The sequence below is a fragment of the Perca fluviatilis genome, chromosome 10 (genome assembly GCF_010015445.1).
Source record: "Perca fluviatilis chromosome 10, GENO_Pfluv_1.0, whole genome shotgun sequence".
In the NCBI taxonomy this organism is placed as follows: domain Eukaryota; kingdom Metazoa; phylum Chordata; class Actinopteri; order Perciformes; family Percidae; genus Perca; species Perca fluviatilis.
This window is the reverse complement of record NC_053121.1, coordinates 31,089,620-31,111,049: the sequence shown is the minus strand read 5'-3', so window position 1 is coordinate 31,111,049 and position 21,430 is coordinate 31,089,620. Positions and strand designations below refer to the sequence as shown.

The window sequence follows — 21,430 nt, the reverse complement described above, 5'->3', positions numbered from 1 at the left end:
TAATTCTAAACTCTGGTTATTGCAGATATTTGGTTATAGGAAAATACAGAAAGGGTGCATTTTTCAGCTGAGATATTTTATTGCTAGAATTCAACATGCAGTAACAGTCAATATGATTGCAGTTGCGGTTTACAAATTCTCAAGTATGTCCTAAAACAAAAGTCAGGTGCCCGTAGGCTTGCTGTACTCATCCCCCCTGTCCATACTGGCTCCCATAGCGCGCTTCTAATGTTAAGTGACTGTCGATTTTGTCCCTTTCCACTTTAAATGGAAGCTCATTAGAAAGGGATCTCTTTTAGCGGCCCGTATGAACTGGAGGAAAGATCACAGCTGTCAATAACAATTTTAATGTTATTAAAACACTGTTCTTAAGGCAGACTTGAAAAAATGTGAGCCTTTCCTTAAAGACATAATATACTACACTAAGTCCTAATTTGTAGATATTTTACTGATGTTTTTACTCCTCCAAAGAGCAACTTACACACCCCGTTTACAAATTCAAAAAATGCTGAAAAGAGAGACGCTGTCTGAAAAGAGAAAATGATTTTCTGTTGTAACAAACACTACAGAATGCGGACATAATTGGTAGTATAATAAAGTACATATCATTTATTTACTTAAAAGGTGTATTTCATGTTAAGTAACTCTTCAACAGCTGTAGTATGTAAATAAGTAAATTTACTCAAGTACTGTACTCAGGTACATTTTTTTAAGGTACTTTGGTTGAGTATTTCTATTTCATGCTACTATATACCTCTACTCCACTAAATTGTACTTTTAGTCAACTTTATTTATTTGATAACTTCAGTTACTTGTTACTTTGCATATTCAGATTATTAAAAGGCTCTAAACACAGACACAGATGTTTTCAGTGAATCTGGCTGATTAGACCTCTTCCCAGGACTATGTGGGAGTGTATTGACTGTGATTGAGTCACATCTTTCGGAGTCTCCTGTTACCTTTGTTGCTCCTGATAGGGCATCTTATTGGTAGATGAGGATTTGGATGTGTGACCTAATAAATTCCCATCATAGCTCTGGCCGACCTTCAACCTGAGCAGAGGTCTAATCAGCCACAATAACTGAAAACACTTGTGTATAGGTCAATTAATAAATGATTATATATAATTATAGGTTAAGCTACCCAGCACTATATAAAGGAATTAAAATGAGCTCCACATTTACCAGCTGCAACATTAAAGTGAACACATTAATGCATCACTTAATTATAATCCAATATTATAGTATACATCATTCATAAATTAATGAGCACTTTGACTTTTGGTACTTTAAGTATATTTGGATGTAATACTTTGTACTTAAGTAAGATTTCAAATGAATGACTTTTTACTTGTATCAGAGTAGATTTACAGTGTAGTTTTGCTACTTTTACATAAGTAGAAGAACTAAAATACTTTTTTCACTACTGCTCTTTAATGTTATCAACATTGAGCTTCAGAAATCAGCGATAAACATTTCAAATGTATACAAACAGATTGATGCAGCATATAAAAAAAAGAAAGAAATATTTTGACAGTGAGGTCAGCAGGTGTGACTTAAAAACACTGGGATGAAATGAAACAGGGAGGACAAAAAGAATCAAAGGGTGTAATGGATTTGATCTTTAACCAGTTAAACACTTTGCCTGGTCCATTATCATAGCGTGTGATCAATTATTCATGCTGGGAGAAGCTTCGGGGTCAGGTGTTACCTTTGTAAACATTGGCTTCCCATGCTGGGTGACCATGGTGCACTGATCACAGTCCAGGGTGATGCAGGAGTTGTGGAAGGACTCCTTGGAGTGTTTGAGGATGTAGTGGAGCTCGGTGACCCCTCCCTCGAACACCGTGCTGAAATAGCGGGGGATCAACGTCCGGCCGATCGCTGCGAGGAGACAAAAGAGAGGGCAGAGATGCTTAATATAGAAGGACGGCAAACGAGAAATGATCTAGAGAGAATACAGTGGGCTTAGATAAGCAAAGGAGGGTGATTACATACTGCCATATTAACACTAATCACTAATAGACTGTAATGATGCTACTACTAGTATTAGGCCTATTATCACTATTACTACAATAGTCTTTATACAATTTTAAGGCTACCACTGAAACTACTGTAACTACTGCTATTATATACTGCTATAACTGCAGGCTACTGCTGCTACTATGAGCTGGGTTTTGTTTGAAATTCTTCCAACTCTGGTGCAAATACCAAAACAATACTTTATTTTCCCACACCTTGATAGAGTAGTTCGACATTTTGAAAAATGTACTTTCTTACTGGGAGTTTAGAAGATGTGCGTTAAGTATGTGGCTAGAGCCAGGAGGCGATTAGCTTAGCTTAGCATAAATACACTAAACCGGGAGAAACTTCTTAAGCTCTCAAACCACAAATTTTTTTTTTTACTTTTCGGTTTGTGGACGGATTCAACAAACGAGATATAACGTGTTAGATTGACAGATAGGGAGATAAAGAAAATCGTGAGGAATTTGAACATGTTTTTCTACAAAACCCTTATTATAAGAAGCCAATTATTATTTGAGCAATTTCTCAAATATTGAATGTTGCTCTAAACACAAGCAGTCATACAAGAACTTTAATAATAATAATAATAATACTACTACTACTAATAATAATAATAATTTATGGTTTAAATCCGGAACTGTCTGATCAAATAAAGAATTGAGTGTTACCATTATCACAATTACTAATACCACTACAACTGTTACTACCTATAATAATAATAGTGATTACGTTTTTAGTGGTAATATTGCAAAAGATATGTTACAGTTTTATTTAATGATAATATGACAAAGATAACAGATATCATGCAATAAATATCACACTGGACATTCATCAAACATATAAACAAAAATATTAAATTTTTTTTGTGAGAGCACAACCCTAAAAATAAAAAAAATTATAGTATATATTTGTTTGGCTAAGAAAATCTTAATAGCAAAGTAACTGCTTGATAAGGACATCTGCTGTAGATTCATTGATAAAGATAAATATTGTATTGGCTGTCAAAAGCTCCTTGGAGACAGAGACTGATCAGATGTCCATTTGAATGAAATTGATTAAATATCTGAGAGCAAAGATGTTCTGCTCTTCCAATCTGACCCCTTTTTTTAATCATACAAAATCCTTTAAGGGACACAGGGAAGGGTGTTAAGTCTGCTGTCTATTGATTTGACTTTAACCTCTGTACTCATTAACAGCTGGTTGCTTGTAATACTGCCAATGTCAGTTTTTTACAGCATGCGTTCATTCATATTCGTCCCTTACCCAGTCTCATTAACAGCTGAAAAGCCTTCTAATGGGACTAAACAATAAGTGCATAACAATTAACCCACACAAATCATTTACAATATTGTCAGCAGTGCTGCAGAAATCATGATAAATCTGAATGAACTCATTGCTAAATATATGCTATTGAGCTGCAGCCGTCCTGCTGATTGTGGTCAATTTATGAATCAAGATTCTCGATGCAACAGGCACATTATAGATTTACAGATACTATTGGATTGCCTGAATCGAACACAGGCTGCCTTCAGGACACCTGTTCGCCATCCAAGATAATATCTAAATCCTTTATTCTTAGATTGAGTCTGATTTTCCCCCTAACCCAAGAGTCAAATTAATCTTGTGCAGTGAGGTAAATTCTACTTTTTCCAACCCATGTGAAGATTAAAGCTTTTCTCGAAAGAACTGACAATGTCATGAATTTAGGCCTCTCCATCCACTTTGTTCAAGATATGACAGTTCATATAACTCTATTTGAATAAGTCTCACATAGGTGAGACTGCACAAGAAAGTATTTTCACATATTTTCAGAATGATATGATTCCATGACTGAGTTTAATATTATACTGATTTATTAAGACGGACAACTTCTGCAGTGCAAACTTTTTGCAGAAGTCTAAAGATGATGAAAACTGGAGGAGGAGTCAGGGAGGGAGAAAGTGTCTTCAGTGTTTTACAGCCCTCAGGCTTCGTCTGGTTTCCATCTCCTCTGTGTTGGCTGGCTTCAAGGAGAAGAATAGATGATACAGAGAGAGAGGTTTACATTTCCCAATGCATTATGGATGCACTGTGATGGCATGAAAGACACAGATTCCTAAATACTTGGATGTATTTTATAGGACGAAATCATGTCCTAAAATGCCTTTATATCTAAGCTTTCAACTTTCGATTATGAAAATATCAACAGCATACTGTATCTTGTTAAGCCTAGTTAACTTGGCTTAAATAAAAATGAAATTTCACAGAGGAGTTTCCTCATCAAGGGTTTTGAAAACATCTTGGACAAAATGGTTTCTTTAACAGCAACAGCATTGGGCCTAAACTTCAGCTTTACAGCTTCGGGGTTCTTTTGTCTCAGAGCTCCTCTACCTCTGCAACGTCAATGAAATCCCATTAAGAACCTGTAGCTGTCTTCTATCTACCAGACCAGAGTGCAGAAAGTCCAATTCTTTATATACTAGAGCTCCTTCTATCATCAGAGTTTTATGATATTGACAAAAATCAACTTGAGATGCTTTAGCTAAACAGCTGTGCTATTAACTATAGCATCTACCATTAAACCAGTCTCCACAATCTCCTTTTGAAAACCCCCAAAGATATTGTCACTTTTTTCTAAAAATATATATTATTTTGTCACTTAAAAAAAAAAGAAGAAGTAAAGCTGCATCTAATGATTACTTCTAAATTATTTTGAAGATTATTTTATTGATAATTTTTATTATTGAAGAAAATAGTGAAAAATCCCTTGACAGTTTTCAAGGTGACATTTCCAAATGTCTTGTTTTGTCCAACCAACAGTCCAAAACCAAATAAATGTTAAATTTGCTATTATATAAAAACAAGCAAATATTCACATTTAAGAAGCGGGAACAACTACATTTTATGGCATTTCATTGCTTGAAAACAATATGTGAGGCGAAAGTGAGAAATGAGATGTTAATGCACAGGATTTTCCAAGAATCTAAAGCAATGCACAACTTAATATGTAGATCATGGATTCTGCACAGCAACGACAGAGAGCAGGTGCGTCAAACAGCTTTCACTTGGGACAAAAACTGCTAACTGCAGAGCTCAATATTGCAGTTTATGTTACTTGTTGAACAGCTGTGCAGACCCAATCTGCAGAACGGCCCATACAATCTCCAACACCACATCTTGGCAGCACATTCCTCCTTAAAAAGCCTCTTTTTCTAGACTTTATTTTTCAGGCTATAAGTTTTCTGCTGAACACAGATACTCATTTTCAGCACTGCTCTGCTTCACACTGCTGCACACATACATGCCTGAGATCTGCACTGCAACCACAGCCTTCATCCAAACATCACTGGGGAGTTCCACTTGAGCAACTTGACTTGCTCAAGGGCAGGGCCCGTAGTTACTGAACAGCTTCTCATTCACTTAAACGTACAGGGGATCTGAACCAGTGACTGTTTGGTCCTACACTGATATTTCTACCACCGGCTGCAAACTTTTGATGTCCCCACTTCTAAATATTCAGATCCCATATGAGTTTTCTTTTGAATATTTTTGAATTAAATGTTGTGCCATCTTGTTGCCCATCTCTAATGGGATTAACAAGACACCTCAGCAAAACACTAATAATATTTGCAGTACACCAATGTATAATGAGCTACACTGATCCCACAGTAGTTTAAGTGGACATTCGTACACAGCCCTGCTGTATGTAGGGGTCTGCATTTGTGGGGACAGGTGGGATGGTACCAGTGAGACAATAAAATACGATCCAGCAGGTCCAGTTTGAGTAAGACATGAGTGTGAGTTTATCAGATGCAAAAACACTGCACAGCTGTTTATAACACACTGGCACAGGATTTAAAAAATCTGGAAAGTAATCATGGCGGCCACTGCTTTATGTTTTTTTGTTGCAACGATGGCGAGGTAGAACTAAGGTCTTCACGTTACAGAGTTATCTACCAGAAATGTGCTGTTGTTGCTCCTGCATTGGCACCCCGCTGCGTCATCGGAATGGCCTCATTAAAATGAATAAGGGGGCTGCATTTTTTTTACCCAGGGCTAATGTCGGTCTGAACATTCCCTAAATCAGTGATTCCCAACCAGCGGTACTTGTACCCATGTGTGCAGTTTGCAGTTACCAGGAGGTATATGGAAAGACTGTGGAGTAGCTTGGCTAATTTGGACAAATGACTACTGTTAAAAAAAATAAAAAAAAATACATCCACATAGTCTTTGTGTTCAGGAGGATGAGTAGGGTTTATTGAGCCTGATCTTCAGGAAATGTATTGTAACAATAACCAATAAACTACCAGCAATGATAAGTAAGTTCTAACACCTTTACACCATGTGAGGAGAGAAGTTCAACCAATAGATTAAAGTAATGACCGACACATCCAGCTTCTGCAACTATTGGGGGTACTACAAATACAAATTTGATATTGGGGAAAAAAGAGACCAAGCCTAAACCTCAGCTATTCCAGGCTCACTATGTCTTGTATGAAAAAAATTACTGTAACAATATCAATTTTTATATAATTATATATTAGATATTTATATATTAATTGGCCGATTTTCACGTGCTTGGCCATGACCGGCGACCGGCAGGTCAGTCTGACATATGCCGATTTCATGCCGGTCAACGCTACAATTAACTTACAACATAAGTTATACGAGTTACAGTTCTCAAGGACGCACGCACACACGGACGCGACAGCACAGTCTCTTTTTCCTTTCTCTCAACTTTTCCGCCGTGTGAAGCGCGTACCCGCTCGCGATGTGCGCTATTCTCGCACATGTAGGGAACCTCGTGAATTAACCATTAATGTCAGCTGTTTGGAAATTCTTCAGCTTGTGTGCAGAAGATAACAAGTTTGCAATATGCAACACCTGTAAGGAAAAAGTAGGGCGTGGAGGGGACGACACCAAAAAACCAAAATCAAATTTTTTTGGAAAAAGGGAAATGGTTCTAACGTTGCACTTTAGACGTGTGTGAATTTCCCACACCAGGAGTAATTTATATAGTTCTATTTTATAGTGATCCATTATCTGTTAAAAAAATGTTCTATGTTCTGTGCAAAATATTCTATTAAAGAAAAGTTAGAAAATAAATATTTGTGTGTGCTGTAAAGGGGTTAGAAAAAATTGAATAGGAATCGGCTAAAATCGGTATCGGCTGGCCTAACTCAATGAAAATCGGAATCGGCCTAGAAAGTTGTAATCAGTGCATCTCTATTATATATAATTTTTATATAATCAGTTCAAATATACACATTTGAAACAGGAGGTGTCAATGAATGTCATATGGATACTTTTTTTTCTACATTACGTTTCTATGTTTTCTGCGTTAAACAATACACTTTTTCTTTGTTTTGTTTTCTTTTTTGCATCGTTGGTTCAACTTGAAATCCACCCCTTAATCCCTTTAAGCGTTAGTGACCCGGTCTACCCGCTGAGCTATGCCAGACAGTTAAATAACAGCAAAAAACAAAACAACCATAAATCCTGACTTTGGGATTATGAAGGAAGGCATGTTGGGATTTCCTTTAGCCTCTTGTTCCTCGCCTAGTGGAACAAGTCTCTCTGCTCCTCTACATTTTGCTGCCCGTCAAATCTCCATCATTAGAACACTGCTGGAGAGAAAAATTGGGACAGCCATATTATCCAGCAGCACATGGCCTCTGATTTCAAGCAGAAATAATCCATTTTAGAGTCAACACTGTGGGGGGGGGGTTTTTTTTTTTTTTTTTTTTTTGGGGGGTTGTGGGGGGGGGGGGGGTTTTTTTTTTGGGCAGGGGGGGAGGAATAAAAAGTTGGGGGAGAAGGTGTTTTTTTTTAGAAAAAAAAAAAAAATTTTTGGAGTTGGGTTAGTGAAGCCTGGGAATAAAACTTCATTTAGAAGTGAAATGTCCCCAAAGACAGTGGCTTGAGAGGCTCTTGAGGTCAGACCTGGATGGTAGAGTCTCAATCGATGATGTTGGCGGTTGGGTGAGGGGTGTGGGGGATGTGGAGGGGGGAGACAAAGGGGGGAGCGGGGGGGGAGGGTGTACCCGTGACTGGCATGTTTTTCAAATTCGATAAAGTCAGGCATGACTAAATAACACATAAAATGTTTGGCATCGTGAGCGGTGGCTGAGGGAAGAGGACGGAGGGAGGGTGAGCTAGAGGGTCCAATCGGCGTGGATGACTGTGAAAATTATGCTCTCTCTCTCTCTCTCTCTCTCTCTCTCTCTCTCTCTCTCTCTCTCTCTCTCTGTATCTCGCTCCCTCCCTCACTCAGTCTCCACCACGGTTGAAAAACAAAGTACGTCTAGGAGTGGAGCTGACTGCTAATGCGGAGGAGCTCTGAGGAGACGAGGGGGAGGAAGGGAGGGGTAGTGTGTGTGTGTGTGTGTGTGGGGGGTAGAGGGATTGGGATCGAAAAAATGAGCGAGGGATGAAAGAGAGGGAGAAGAAAACTAGGAGGGAAGATGAAAAAATAAGGGCTTGTCAATGAGGGAGAGAAGACTCACTGAGGGGTAATAGGAGAGAGAGAGACAGCAAGAGAGGGTGAGACAGCAGGAGAGAGAAGGAGAGGGAGACAGTGGGAAGGAGGGGGGGATGCTCAGGTGATACGCAGATCTGCTTCTTGCCCGTCTCATGCAGGAGTTTTGGTTGTGTCTTCTCAACCAAAACTGTCCTAATAAAACCTAGCGTGCGTAGCCCGGAGTAGCAGAGTGATAGATAAGCAAGTAATGGCAGCCATGAAAGTTTTGGATTATTTCAAGCACCGTAGTCTTGTGTTTCTCTTCAAATATGTTTTGGGCTCCCTCACTCAGTATTAACATTGAAGGCAAACGCTTTTTGTAGCTGAGTTATTATACAGCAGGCCTCATTGTCTTGCTCAAGGGCACTTTTAAAAGACATTTGACTGTAACGATGATCAAACCATTGATATGTTCTGTTGATTGGACAAAACAAGTAATTTGAAGATGTCATCTTAGGCTTTCAGATCTATTGATGGGCATGCTTCACTTCTCGTCAGATTAATCTATGTGATGAAAATAATCGCTGGTTGCAGCCTGACAAGCAGTGAGTCCAAGTTGTTGTCTTCAGATTGCTTTCTTTGTTCAGCCAACAGTCCAAACATTCAAAGACACCAACGATGTTCAATTTAGAAATGTATAAAACAGAGAAAATCAGAGACAGAATGTTTGGATTTTTACTTGATAAGTGACTTAAATGACAAATTGACTGACTTAAATGACAAAAAAAAAAAATAGTTGCTGAAGGATTTTCTGTTGACCAACCACATGAATAATCATGTAATCATTAGTTTCATTGGGTAAAGGCATTCCCATCCAAAACACATACAAAACAAAAAGCACATAACCAGTAAGAGAGAAAACAAAATGTAAATTCCAAATAAAAGCATTACCAAAAAAGAAAGTACAAATGAAGTCAACATAGAAGATGTACTAAGTGTGGACTAAAGGAGAACTCCACAGTGACATGAAGGACATCGTCAACACAATCATTAACCACACTGCCAAAAAAAGGCGCCTCCTCAGCCCCATGTTGTAGCCCCATGTTGAAGACACTATCATTTATCTTTTAATAGGCAGTCAGATTACACACTCATCAACAGCGACCAAGCCAAACAAACTTCAGACAAAATTGCAGAACGACAGCAAACTTGCATCGAGTCCAGACGAGATGAAATGTATTTGTTGGCGATCCTATTAGTTTTCCCTTCCTCTTCACCTCACACTGCTTCTCTCGCCCTCTCTCACTCTAACTCTCTTTTTCTTCTTCTTCTTTATTATTTGTTTTTCCTGCACCATGCTGATTGGCCCATCTTCAGACGTGGGGCACTCCAGAGATACAGATTAGCTGGCACTTGTTTGGGCGAACATGACAAGCAGCATATGCCTCTCAAGTAACGTGTACCCAAACATGCAATTTACAAATAATTAACGTGGTGTTAATTAGTCGCATTAATTCATGCCACTTTGTTGGGATTGTTTCCCCCCGTCGGTCCCCAGGACTCCTGCCAGCAACGTCAGCCAGCAAGACGGCGAGCGCCGTTCTTCTGCTCCGAAGATAGAGCAGGGCGTCAGAAGAAAGAAGGGCTGCTGGCTGGTGTATACACAGTGGTGCGCGCGCACGCACACACACACACACTGCATACTGTACATACTCAAAAGACATTCAACCACATATGCATTGCACTGTGAGTATATGCACTACTGCATACTTGTACATTCCTCTGTGATTCTCAGTGTGTGTTGTGTGTATCCTTTATGTCTAATGTTAAATTTGATTCTTTCTGTGCTTGTAACTGTGTCATATCTGTGTATAAGTTGACAGGAGAGCAGACTAGCTAGGCCTGTATGTTGTGAGTTGGCTGAATCCGTGTTGTCCATTCTGACACACACACACACACGCACGCACGCACACACACACCAATAAATGTACAGTAATGATGCACCTAGGGAGTACAGAGGCGGCTATGTAAACAATATGCACACCCACGTGCTGGAAGAAAAATAAATGCATGTAAACACGCAGAGATGCGCCAGCAAAGTGCACCATGCCATCACCTCTTCCATCCCTCCTGGGTAAACAGACCATACATTATTATTTTGTTGATAAATTTAAATGCAAGATTTTGTATTTGAACATGAAATACAGGATCAAAGTATAGAACATGTTTTAACTCTTTTTGTATTTCTTATGATTATTATTACAGCTATGTGACTTGTGTGTCCAAGAGCCCTTAAGCAAGGCACTTCCTTTTCACCAGCTCACCTGCTGTAAGTCACTGAGGGCAGACATGAGCTCAATGCAAAATGCCTCAAACATTCAAATCAAAAATGCTTCAAACCAGCCATTAGAGGTCTATGTATGAGACAGGAAAGAGCAAATACTGTATAGTTCTTGAGACAAAGCAGCCCCAGAATTTCATGCTGAATCAATCACCAAGTATCAATCCCATTTTTCATGAAGTTGAGAGTAAGAGGCTGGAACCATGACTGGTTTGAATAGTAATAACTACAAAAGAGTGTGGCAGTCTGTCACTAAATACCTTCTATGTGGCAGCAAACAGAAGGGGAGTTCTACTCTAAATTACAGTAAAGTCATTACGTGGAAGTCATTACTTAAAGTTCTCATATTATGCTCATTTTCAGGTTCATAGGCCTAATTGTATTTATATAAATGTATAGGTTATATCAGATAGGTTTACATGGTTTCATTTTCAAAAAACTCCATATATTTGTTATACTGCACACTGCTGCAGCTCTTCTTTTCACCCTGTGTGTTCAGGTCTCTGTTTTAGCTACAGAGTGAGGCATCTCACTTCTATTACATCTTTGTTGGGAGTCGCACATGAGCAGTAGCTAGGTAAGGACTACTAGCCAGTCAGAAGCAGAATATGAGGGCGTGCCACGCTAGCAGCTAGGCGAGCATTATAACGTGTGTTACAAAGTGACGCACATTTGTCACGGACGTAAAGGCTGGACTACAATAGAGCTTTTTGGAGCAGTTTGTGAACTGTGGTTTCTGTGGGAGATGGTAAGTCCCTTTGGGGGGGGGACTTTGGGCTTTTTCACTTTGTAAACCTAGAATGTGCACAAAAAATATATAACACAATAATGGAAAGGGAAAAAGCCAAAGAGCATAATATGAGCACTTTGAAGTTCATCATCCAATTTCTGAGTGGTTATCTTTTTGTCAGCCACAAATTAAAGATACTTTTATCTTTTGAAAAGTACCATCATTTATGTTTAATTTTGTGCCATCAGTCCTTTTTGTAAGAAAAGATGTCTGTTTTTTTGACTTTCTGAATGGCATTACTTCAATTTGGAATGAGAAACCCAGACGACTCAGACTTGTCAGCACTGTTCGTTCAACCTGTCCAGGTAGTTGATGATTAAACTGCATGCTGGTGGAGTGCAGACAAATTAAAAAGCGCGCGGAAAAAAAGAAACAGGCTACAAAATCGGGAGATACTCAGTGGGCGATTATGCAGCAAATGCAGCTCTCCGCAGTGCAGAAGAGAAAAGGATGGAAATGAGAAGGGGGAGAGCAAGTAGAAATTGTGTATGATCCATAATGTCTGCATCCTGTGAATAGTCAACAGACAATCACTGGCACGTTTCACTGGTCAGGTCAATAGATACAGCATGGCACTTATAGGTTAGGGGTTCAAATCCCTTTGAGGTTTAGTGGCAACTTCTTTTTACTAACATTTACGGGTTGAGAGGCTCAGTTCCCTGTTTGGCTTCCTGGAAAACCCTAAGCGCTAATGCTTTAGATCAGTCCTTATTCTAGTCTGTCTAATTTTGAACTTTTGAAATGTCGCAAAATCAAAATGCGAATCAAGTGCGTTTCCATCAACTAGTTTTAAAAAATCTAGAAAGTGTCATGTTAAAGTTATCTTTTTAATAATAACAACCCCCTCTTTATGTTATGATATGTTCAATTTCTGTGTGTATGTATTATGTCATGTCCCATCATGTCATGCTAAATGAAGAGCAAATATAAACAGACATTTGGGATCACTGGCAGAAGCCAATGTGTTGACAGTGCTGTATATTGTTTGAAGCATATGTTTTCCCAGTGGACTATATCTTGATTCGTAACACTTATGATCTACAATTTTACATGTTAAGGCGTTCAGCTTTCTCCAAGTGATTCCAGTCCCAAGTGGTTAAAATGACTGAGCAGGGATTTGGTGTCTCTCTTGAGGATAATCTCTGACTCTTTTCAGTTACTGAATGGTCTCTGTAACCTCATAAAATATACATAAGGTTAGAGTAAAGCAAACAGATTATGGGACCTCAAAAACTGAGTAGATCAACAGACTCAGATAGGTAATATTGATTTTCTTTCAGCCTGTGACGTGTGCACAAACTGGTGCTTGCTTAGACCTACAGTATGTGTTGTAATCAATAAACTAGCTAAAGCTAAAAATACTATTAAAATCGATTATTACCCCTTGGTGTAAGCTACTGTTGATGATCGGTGAGAGATGCATGGATGAAAACCAAGCTGACATATTGATCTCTGGGCTGAATCGATGGTTGAGGAGAGCCTACTCTCCTTGGCAAACAAATGTCTGTCTTCATCAACTCATATCTCTATCTAAATACCCTTCATGAGCTACCATTACTGGGTCAAAAGGGAGGGGCATTAGATCGTCGGCAAACTGATTAAGTCAACTCAAGTTAACTGTTTGTCAAGCCTCCGACAAACAGGATTGTCGCAAAGAGCTTTACAGAGGACAGGAGCAGAGATGTGAGTGACAACATGGTCGTCACTTTTAAAGGGTAGGTTCGGATTCTATGAACTCGACCTTATTACAATACTCACAAGCTAAGATTCAGTAATCCTCTCGTTTTTAGAAACACGTGTAGCAAAGACATCTCCACCGCAAATCCGCTGCTTAACTTGCTCTACCATAGTGATCGAAACAACTTAAACACAACAATCGCAGGGCAATAGTCTCATATTCAGTAATGAAATAAGGAAAAGCTCCCATCATCGCTCTATATCAACAGAACCCAACCTATTGGTAGGAATCTGCAAGGGGTCGTAACATAAATCTGAGATGTCACAAAATGATTAACAGAAAAGGAAAGCCAAGAAAAAACATGTATCTGCAACACACATTTTTTACTTTATTGGCTTTTGACTTACTAACTTACTTACGGATATTTTTACTTATTACGGCTTAAAAAACTATTGAAAATACAATCCGAGAAGGAAGATTCACTTTCTGACTGAATACTTGCAACGTGTGATGAGGGGTCCAAAATTAACATGGCTTTCTTCATTGACAGTTGGATAAGAGGACTGATTACAGCAACCACAAACACTTTGAATGTACAACAACTGGCAACAAGGCAACATACTGTATAAAAAAAAAAAAAAATTTAGAGTCACAAAAAAAAAAAAAAAAACATATACATACGGGGCGCACGCACTAAAGTGTACATATATACATACACACACACACACACACACACACACACACACACACACACACACACACACACACACACACACACACTCAGTCATGCATGCACACACTCGTACAAACACACACCAGAATGTGGGAATCACTGCCCAGAACATGAAATATTCATCAGTCATAAAACTTTAATTCTCTCTCTCTCTCTCTCTCTCTCTCTCTCTCTCTCTCTCTCTCTCTCTCTCTCTCTCTCTCTCAGGGGGCTGCTGTATTCTATTTTGTGAGGTAAACACTTCCCCCACTGCCCCTGCAACACAAAACAATAATAGATTTCATTAAAACCCCTTTTGCACAATTGTCCAAACGCACGAGCCAAAGCACATCATTAAGATGCTGCTACATTTCAGATGGAGGAAACCACTGTTCATGTTATTCAAAATTACATTTCAAAAAGGAAGGTTTCTGGGTGGCAAAGAAAGGAGCGTCTGTGTTTAATACTGATGCTGAGTTTTAGAGGTCCCCTGTTATCAAAGTTAATGTCACTCAAAAAGAAGAAAAAAAAGTATAATCATACCAATGCCTCAATATAGTTCATAAAAAAAAGAAAATCAGTTGCAAGTATACTTTTATGTTGTATTATTACACTACAGCAATGAGTTTAGGTTCATTTTCAAGACTATAAACATTTTAAGAACCAAAAGGCAGGACCACTATGGATCAAAGCTTGACCAGAGACTAGCAAAAAATATTTCTGTGTACCTTAAATGATCGCATGTGATGGAGAATTGACATGGTGAATCAAAAAAGCAAACACTTTTGCTTCAGTTACACATGCTTATATATATAATGTCCCGTGTGTCTGCATTTCTTTCTGTATGGTATTTTTTAATGAAAAAGCCCAAAAAAATCTAGTGTTCTTAAAAGCCAGCCATTAGAATCCAATCTTCAAATTGGCCTAAAACTCATGAGAAAAGCAAATTCTTTAGATGTGATACGTTTTGAGTTTGGGATTTGTTTCATGCTATTTAGAAAGTATGTACATTGTTAAATTAATTTCACAAAGATCAGTGTTAATTTTTATCTTGGGTAAATCTAAGGAAAGTTAAGGAAAGTGTTTTTATTTATTTATTTAATTAATAATGTATTTATATTTTTGGCAACACTAAGGTTAAAAATTAGGAAGATAACATGGTTTCAGTTTATTATTGAAAGAGCAAACCATAGTACCTTAACCAAGTTCTTTGAGTTCCTAAACAGAACCCTAAAATGGTAATCATATTGAGTTGGGGAAATCGTAAAGAAGAAAACTGAAATATATTGCTGACGAACATTTTACAGATACAGTAAGAAAACACCAGCTTTGTGTTATTCTGGAATAACTCAAAATGTTTTTGGGGGGGACATTTTAGGCCTTTATTTATAGGACAGCTGAAGATATGAAAGGGGAGAGAGAGAGGGGAATGGCATGCAGCAAAGGGCCACAGGTTGGAGTCGAACCCACGGCCACTGTGTCGAGGAGTAAGCCTCCGTATATGGGCACGCGCTGTACCAGGTGAGCTACCCAATCACCCTGGATCTTCATTTTAAGTTTATTGGCTAAAATACATGTGACTACAGCACTAAGAAACGCTATACAGCAGGAACAAGGTGGACCAGCCCTTTCTCTCTAGTCTTCTAACAGCTAACAAGCAGAGGCTGACTGCACCGCTGAAAAAAATAAAAAAAATCAACAGTAAACAGTCTTCTCTGTGCAGACGACAAAATGTCACATACATTATTATGTGACTTCAGCCCCGCCGTCACCACTTCCAAGATCGACCTTATGACTTTCACAGCTCTTCAAAACTAATTGCACTGTTTAGTTCATTTGACCAAACAAACAAGCACGGAAGAGACTCAAATTAATAAATATGAGTATTTTATATATAAACACAAACTATACTGTCTATCTATTAATAAAACCTCACAGTACATTTTCCAGGTTTTGAGAGGAAGAGATAATCAAACAAAAGCACTAGAATAGAAGCACTTTCAGCACCAGCCGAATACTGCTGGTATTTCACAGAGGAGGAAAATCAAGATTCTGTATGTCTTTGTCTCGTTTTCTCAACATCTGCAGACCAGTTTCAGCTGAAAGGACCTCTATTATTTTGAATTTCCCAGAAAGAAATCTGGGATGGAGAGGTAGAGAGAGATAAGGACAAAAGTGTTACACGACTGAAGGAAAAACAGCAAAGCAGAAAGACAGAAAGAGAGAGAGAGAGACACATCTCTAGTCACCCTCATCAAACCTCACGCCACGCGTGGATGGTGACTGCTTGGGCAGAGAGGGAAGCGAGAGGATGGGGGAGGGGTGGGGTGGGTGTCGGAAGTGTTGGGGATGGAGGGGGGCATGTCCCCTCGAGGCCAGCCCTCATCCCTTCTTCACCTCCATCCATAATTCAACAGGGTCGCCCCCCCTCCCCTTCTAGCCGCACCGACCCCCAGGGCGAAGCTCCGCAGGGAGGACACAACATGCAGAGGAGGAAGAGACAAAGACACCACCACACAGCGCAAATAGTGGGCCAGTAAAACTGAAAAAAAAAATGCCAGAACTCAGTGGTGAGATGCATCATTTCCCTCTTAAGTTAAGTCAAACTCCAGCCGCACATATTGTGAAAGTGGAATATCGTCACACACTGCATGACGCTTTGAGTGCTCAACCAGACGCCAAACACTTGATCGTGGGATCCTCGTAGAGTGAATTAACAGTTCACACAAAGTATACACACACACACACACGCACACACACGCACACACACACACACACACACACACACACACACACACACATACACACACAGTCTGAGTGTGACTCAGACTCCTGGTGAGCCAGAATCAATGGTAATGAGCATCGCTTTTCGCTGTTTGGCCTTTGTTAATCGAGCTCTGATCTAAAGGAGGCAGCGATACCTGCTAGGCTCTCAGCAGCTCACCTGAGGGAAGGGCAGATTATGATTGGGGGGAGGGGTGTTTGGACTTCTTAAAATGAATCAATTCAACACACAGGGATGCAACTACAGTCTAAAAAATAAACAGGGTACCACCTTGCCACATGGGTGACTGCTTCTAAAATCCTTCAAATGACACAATCTGAGAAGCAGTCTTCCCCTACTCATAATGAGGGGTCATAAGTAGACATTGCTTCACTTTAAAGGGTCACAAGCCAAAAAGGTTAAGAAGCCCTGCTCATAGAAGAACATCAAAGTATCTCCAGTATTGGTACCAAATATCGCCAGTGCACGTAAGAAGTGAATTATTGTTGCTAATCAGTTATAAACTGCAAATGGTAAATTGGCTGCATTTATAAAGCTTTTTTATTCAAAGCTATTTACAATTTGCTTCTCTTATTCCCATTCACACACCAACGGGAGCGAGCTACCATGCAAGTCTAACCATCAGGAGCAATTTGGTGTTCAGCGACGCTTTGACATGTTGACAGGAGGAGCTAGGGATGAAACTGCCAACCCTGTGATCAAACAGCGCACTCTACCTGCTGAGCCAGGACAGCTTTTAGTTAGCGTACGGCACAAGGTGCTCACTAGAATTGGTAAAAGAAGCAACAATCTTGTAATTGTTGTTCCATTTATTGACAAAAAGATATACAAACGAAGATGAAAAAGTAATTTTTCATTTCATTTTGAATTGAATTTCTCATCTGATTTGGGAAGCTGTTACTGCCATCGTGAGTGTATGTACGTGAATGTGTGTGGAAAGAAAGGTTATTGAGGGATGAAAAAGTGCCCCATAAACATTTAATACCTTAAGTAAAGCGGTGCAGGCCCTTTCATAGACTATAGAGACTGATGGGTCTCCACCACTGTATTATATATAAATATGGATTTCTCCATGTGTCAATAACTTTGCACTGTGAATGTGTTCTTCTGCATCTCTCTCTCTCTCGCTCTGTGTGTGTGTGTGTGTGTGTGTGTACTGTATGTGTATTATTGTACACAAGCCAACACTTCTTCTACTGCCTCTTTGTATTTGAGACCAGGTGTGCCCTCTCTCTGTGATTTTGTGTGTGTTTGTGCATGTTTGCAGAAGCATATGCTTACAAGCACTCTTTCAGTGCCTCACTTTGTTTGCGTGTTGTGTACAGCATGAGCTTACTCTCACTTTTACTGTGTGTAGTATGTATATGTGTGTGTGTGTGTGTGTGGTTTTCCAGGTGGAGTTCTTCTTCTACTCATCTACAGTGTGTGGATGAAAATGCTATTCATTATTAATAAAACTAGAGAGAGAGAGAGAGAGAGAGAGAGATCTCTCTCTCTCTCTCTCTCTCTCTCTCTCTCTCTCTCTCCTCATCTTGTTGACCTTTCTGGAATGTTCTACTGTTAAAAGCTTGTGTTGCACTTCACTCTTCATTTTTTCATAAACTGCATGTTTGTCACCATGACCTGTAGCAAACATTTACAAATTCCATTTCAGAAAAACAAATCGCAGATGTGTCCGGAAAGAGACCGAAGACTTTCCCCAGAATACATGTAATTTAAATCATTACTATGGCTGTCAAACGATAAAAAAATGTAATCGCGATTAATCGCAGAATTTCTATAGTTAATCGCGATCAATCGCATGTTTTATCACATGATTAAAATGTAAGTACATATTAACAATGGATAGCAATTCTTACCAATGTATCTTGATTGGGAATCAAATGAATGCAAAGAAAGTGACTTTATGAACTTGATTTTAAGATTTGTATTTGTTTATTATTTATTTATTTACTGTAAACAAAAGAAAAATGTGTGAATCTAGTCACGCATTTGAATATAGAGTCAATATAGGGTCTTTTACGACGCTGACAGGTCTGCAGTTAGTTGCCACCCATTTTGCAAGACCTGTAGTAATCTTTCAGGTCAGCCTTTTAGGTCAGCGAGTAGCACTCTCTAAAATAGTGCTTTGCCTGAGCCCACTAGCATCAACCTGAGTCACGTTAACTGTACTACTATGCTTAGCTCGTAGGTGGTAGCTCAAGTTTGACGTGCTTCGGTGATATTTTAATTTGGCTTTACACAATGTGCCTATGGCTTTCGACCCATCCGGGAGTTTTGGAAAATAAAAAGCGCCATTCAGAATTGTGTTGCTGCTGTCTTTCTCCATCATGCCTGCAGCCTGCAGCAGCAGGATGTGTTACGAGGAAGTATGGCAAAGTGTGGCAAAGGGTCAAAATAGTAGCCTGTTAGGCACGACGCGAAGACGAGTGAAGGGAAAATAAATTAATAAATGGAGGCATGCGATTAAAAAAAATGAACGCGTTATGCTCGGCCCTTAATCGCGCATTAACGCGTTAATAGCTGACAGTCCTATTTATTCCAAAATATAGGTTCACAATCAAGTTGTGAATAATGCAATTTCACATTCTGTAGATTCTGCAGTATTCTTTTTTTCTCTTTAAATGGAAGACAATTTCATTTCCCCCCCCAAAAAGCACATTGTGTTACACAGAATTTGGGTTCTTCTTCTCAAGTTGTAAGTTTTGTATGTGCAAACTATTTCTTAACAAAATAAAAATCTGGTTTTTAGTTTCCCCCTCTCCACCGTGTACACTTTTTTCAAACCTTGTCAAAGCGACAAAACAAGACAACCGGTATTTAAATGTGTGCGGGATCTAAAATTAGCTTTTTTCTTACTGCCTGCCTGTTTTTTTTTTTTTTAAACACACACTAAGCACTGAGCTATTCCTTAAGAGGAAATTGATACATTACATTACATGTCACTTAGCTGACGCTTTTATCCAAAGCGACTTACAATTACTACATATGTCAGAGGTCGCACGCCTCTGGAGCAACTAGGGGTTAAGTGTCTTGCTCAGGGACACATTGGTTGATGTATCGCAGTGGGAATCAAACCCAGGTCTCCGACACCAAAGGCATGTGTCATATCCACTGCGCCATCATACACCCGACACGCAAGGTAGTGATAGATACAGTAATGAGTGGGCGTGCATGTATGCAGGGTCCAAAATAACTTTTTCGTCAACTAGCTAAACGGCTAGTGAATGTTCAAATTTCACCAGCCACTCAATAGATTACCATTGTTTTTTTGGCTGGTGAGTGAAGAAAATCTACCAGCCACTTTTTTTACCAGCATTTGGCTGGTAGATGGTGCTAATTTTGAACCCTGTGTATGTGTGTGCACATGTCTATTTATTGATGGGTATTGGTTAGAATGCGGTGACATTTGACTATCAATGAAAATTAACAAGGTTCTACAGCCAATAGCATTGTTTTCAGTTGAAAGCAACTTTCTAACGTGTAGCTCTATCCAATCATACGCTAACTTTACTAAACGTCTTTCTGTTGTGCATTTTCCCTGTTCGCCAAAGTGTTGTTTTCCTATGCATATGTTAAAGCAATTTTAACTAACTTACTATCAGAACTGTCATATCTAGAATTTGGGCCCTACTGTTTATTTTCTGGTGGAACGCTAAAGTCTGCCCACTGAGCCAACGCTAAAAGACGCCAAAAGGAGCTCGCTACATTGGCGATTTTAGACCCTTTTTAGGGGGGCTCAAGCAAATTGAAATGTAAGCAACTAAAATTGCTGAATGTTAGAACATTGTGTCAAATTGTTCGTTATTACTGTGACTTTATAAAGTGTCAGGTTTAGTTCCATCATAGTGTTACTAGTGTCAAAAAAACGTTAGCTGACGTTGTTCAGTAGCTAGCTCAGAGATTATCGGCTAATGAAATTACTGATTTAGCAGGGGGGGTTAACACTTTTGCAAGGCACTGTATCCGTGTCACTTTCTCATAAAGGGCTGAGCCCCCCTAAAAGTCTGATCCTAGAATCGCCCCTGGATCGCTACGAGCGCTTGACTGAGATAGTTAGTGTCACGTTAGGTTTAAATGTAAAGTGGATAATTAGCTGCTGTAATGAAGAATATGACAAAATAACTGCGTGGAGCGACCGAAGCAAGAGGCTACCAACACATAGACACAGGACAGCCAAGCCGGTGTAGCCAGTTAAGCTACCGTAGCCTGTCAGACTGGTGATCAGATCGATCGGCGATCTCGAGTAACCATGATTGGATGATTTGAAAAATTAAAGAGAACGCCCACGCCACATGTTTAGATTCACATATTGTACAAATGCAAACATTAGATGGAGGAAAATGATAAAGGAAAGGGAGTTAAGGGAGAGACGGGGGGGGGGGGATAATAGGGAGAGGAGAGTAAAGAAGAGATGAAGGAGGACAATGTGGAAGAAGAAGCAAGGAAGGAAGAAAAGAATGATGAGGATACAAAAGGATACAAAAAGAACAAAAAGACAGGAGGAGAATAAGAAGAAAAGGGAGGAGTAAAATGTGGGAGAGAAAAAGATGGAGAAAAGGTGAGGAAGGAGGAATAGAGGGAGAAGAGGATGGCTGTTTGCAGCATCTATTGTTTCTCAAACTGGAAGGGGAAGCTGGTTTTGTTTTGCTCCAGGGCAC

General features: G+C 39.4%; 1 protein-coding gene across 6 annotated transcripts in view; it reads right to left on the bottom strand.

The window, feature by feature from the left end:
- Positions 1-21,430, bottom strand: part of ldb2a (LIM domain binding 2a) — a 91,949-nt gene that overhangs the window by 30,206 nt on the left and 40,313 nt on the right. For all 6 annotated transcript variants that reach the window (XM_039813707.1, XM_039813709.1, XM_039813710.1 and 3 more), the window contains exon 3: positions 1,711-1,883. In XM_039813707.1, coding sequence (XP_039669641.1) covers positions 1,711-1,883 — 173 coding nt within the window. The remainder of the gene's footprint in view (positions 1-1,710; positions 1,884-21,430) is intronic.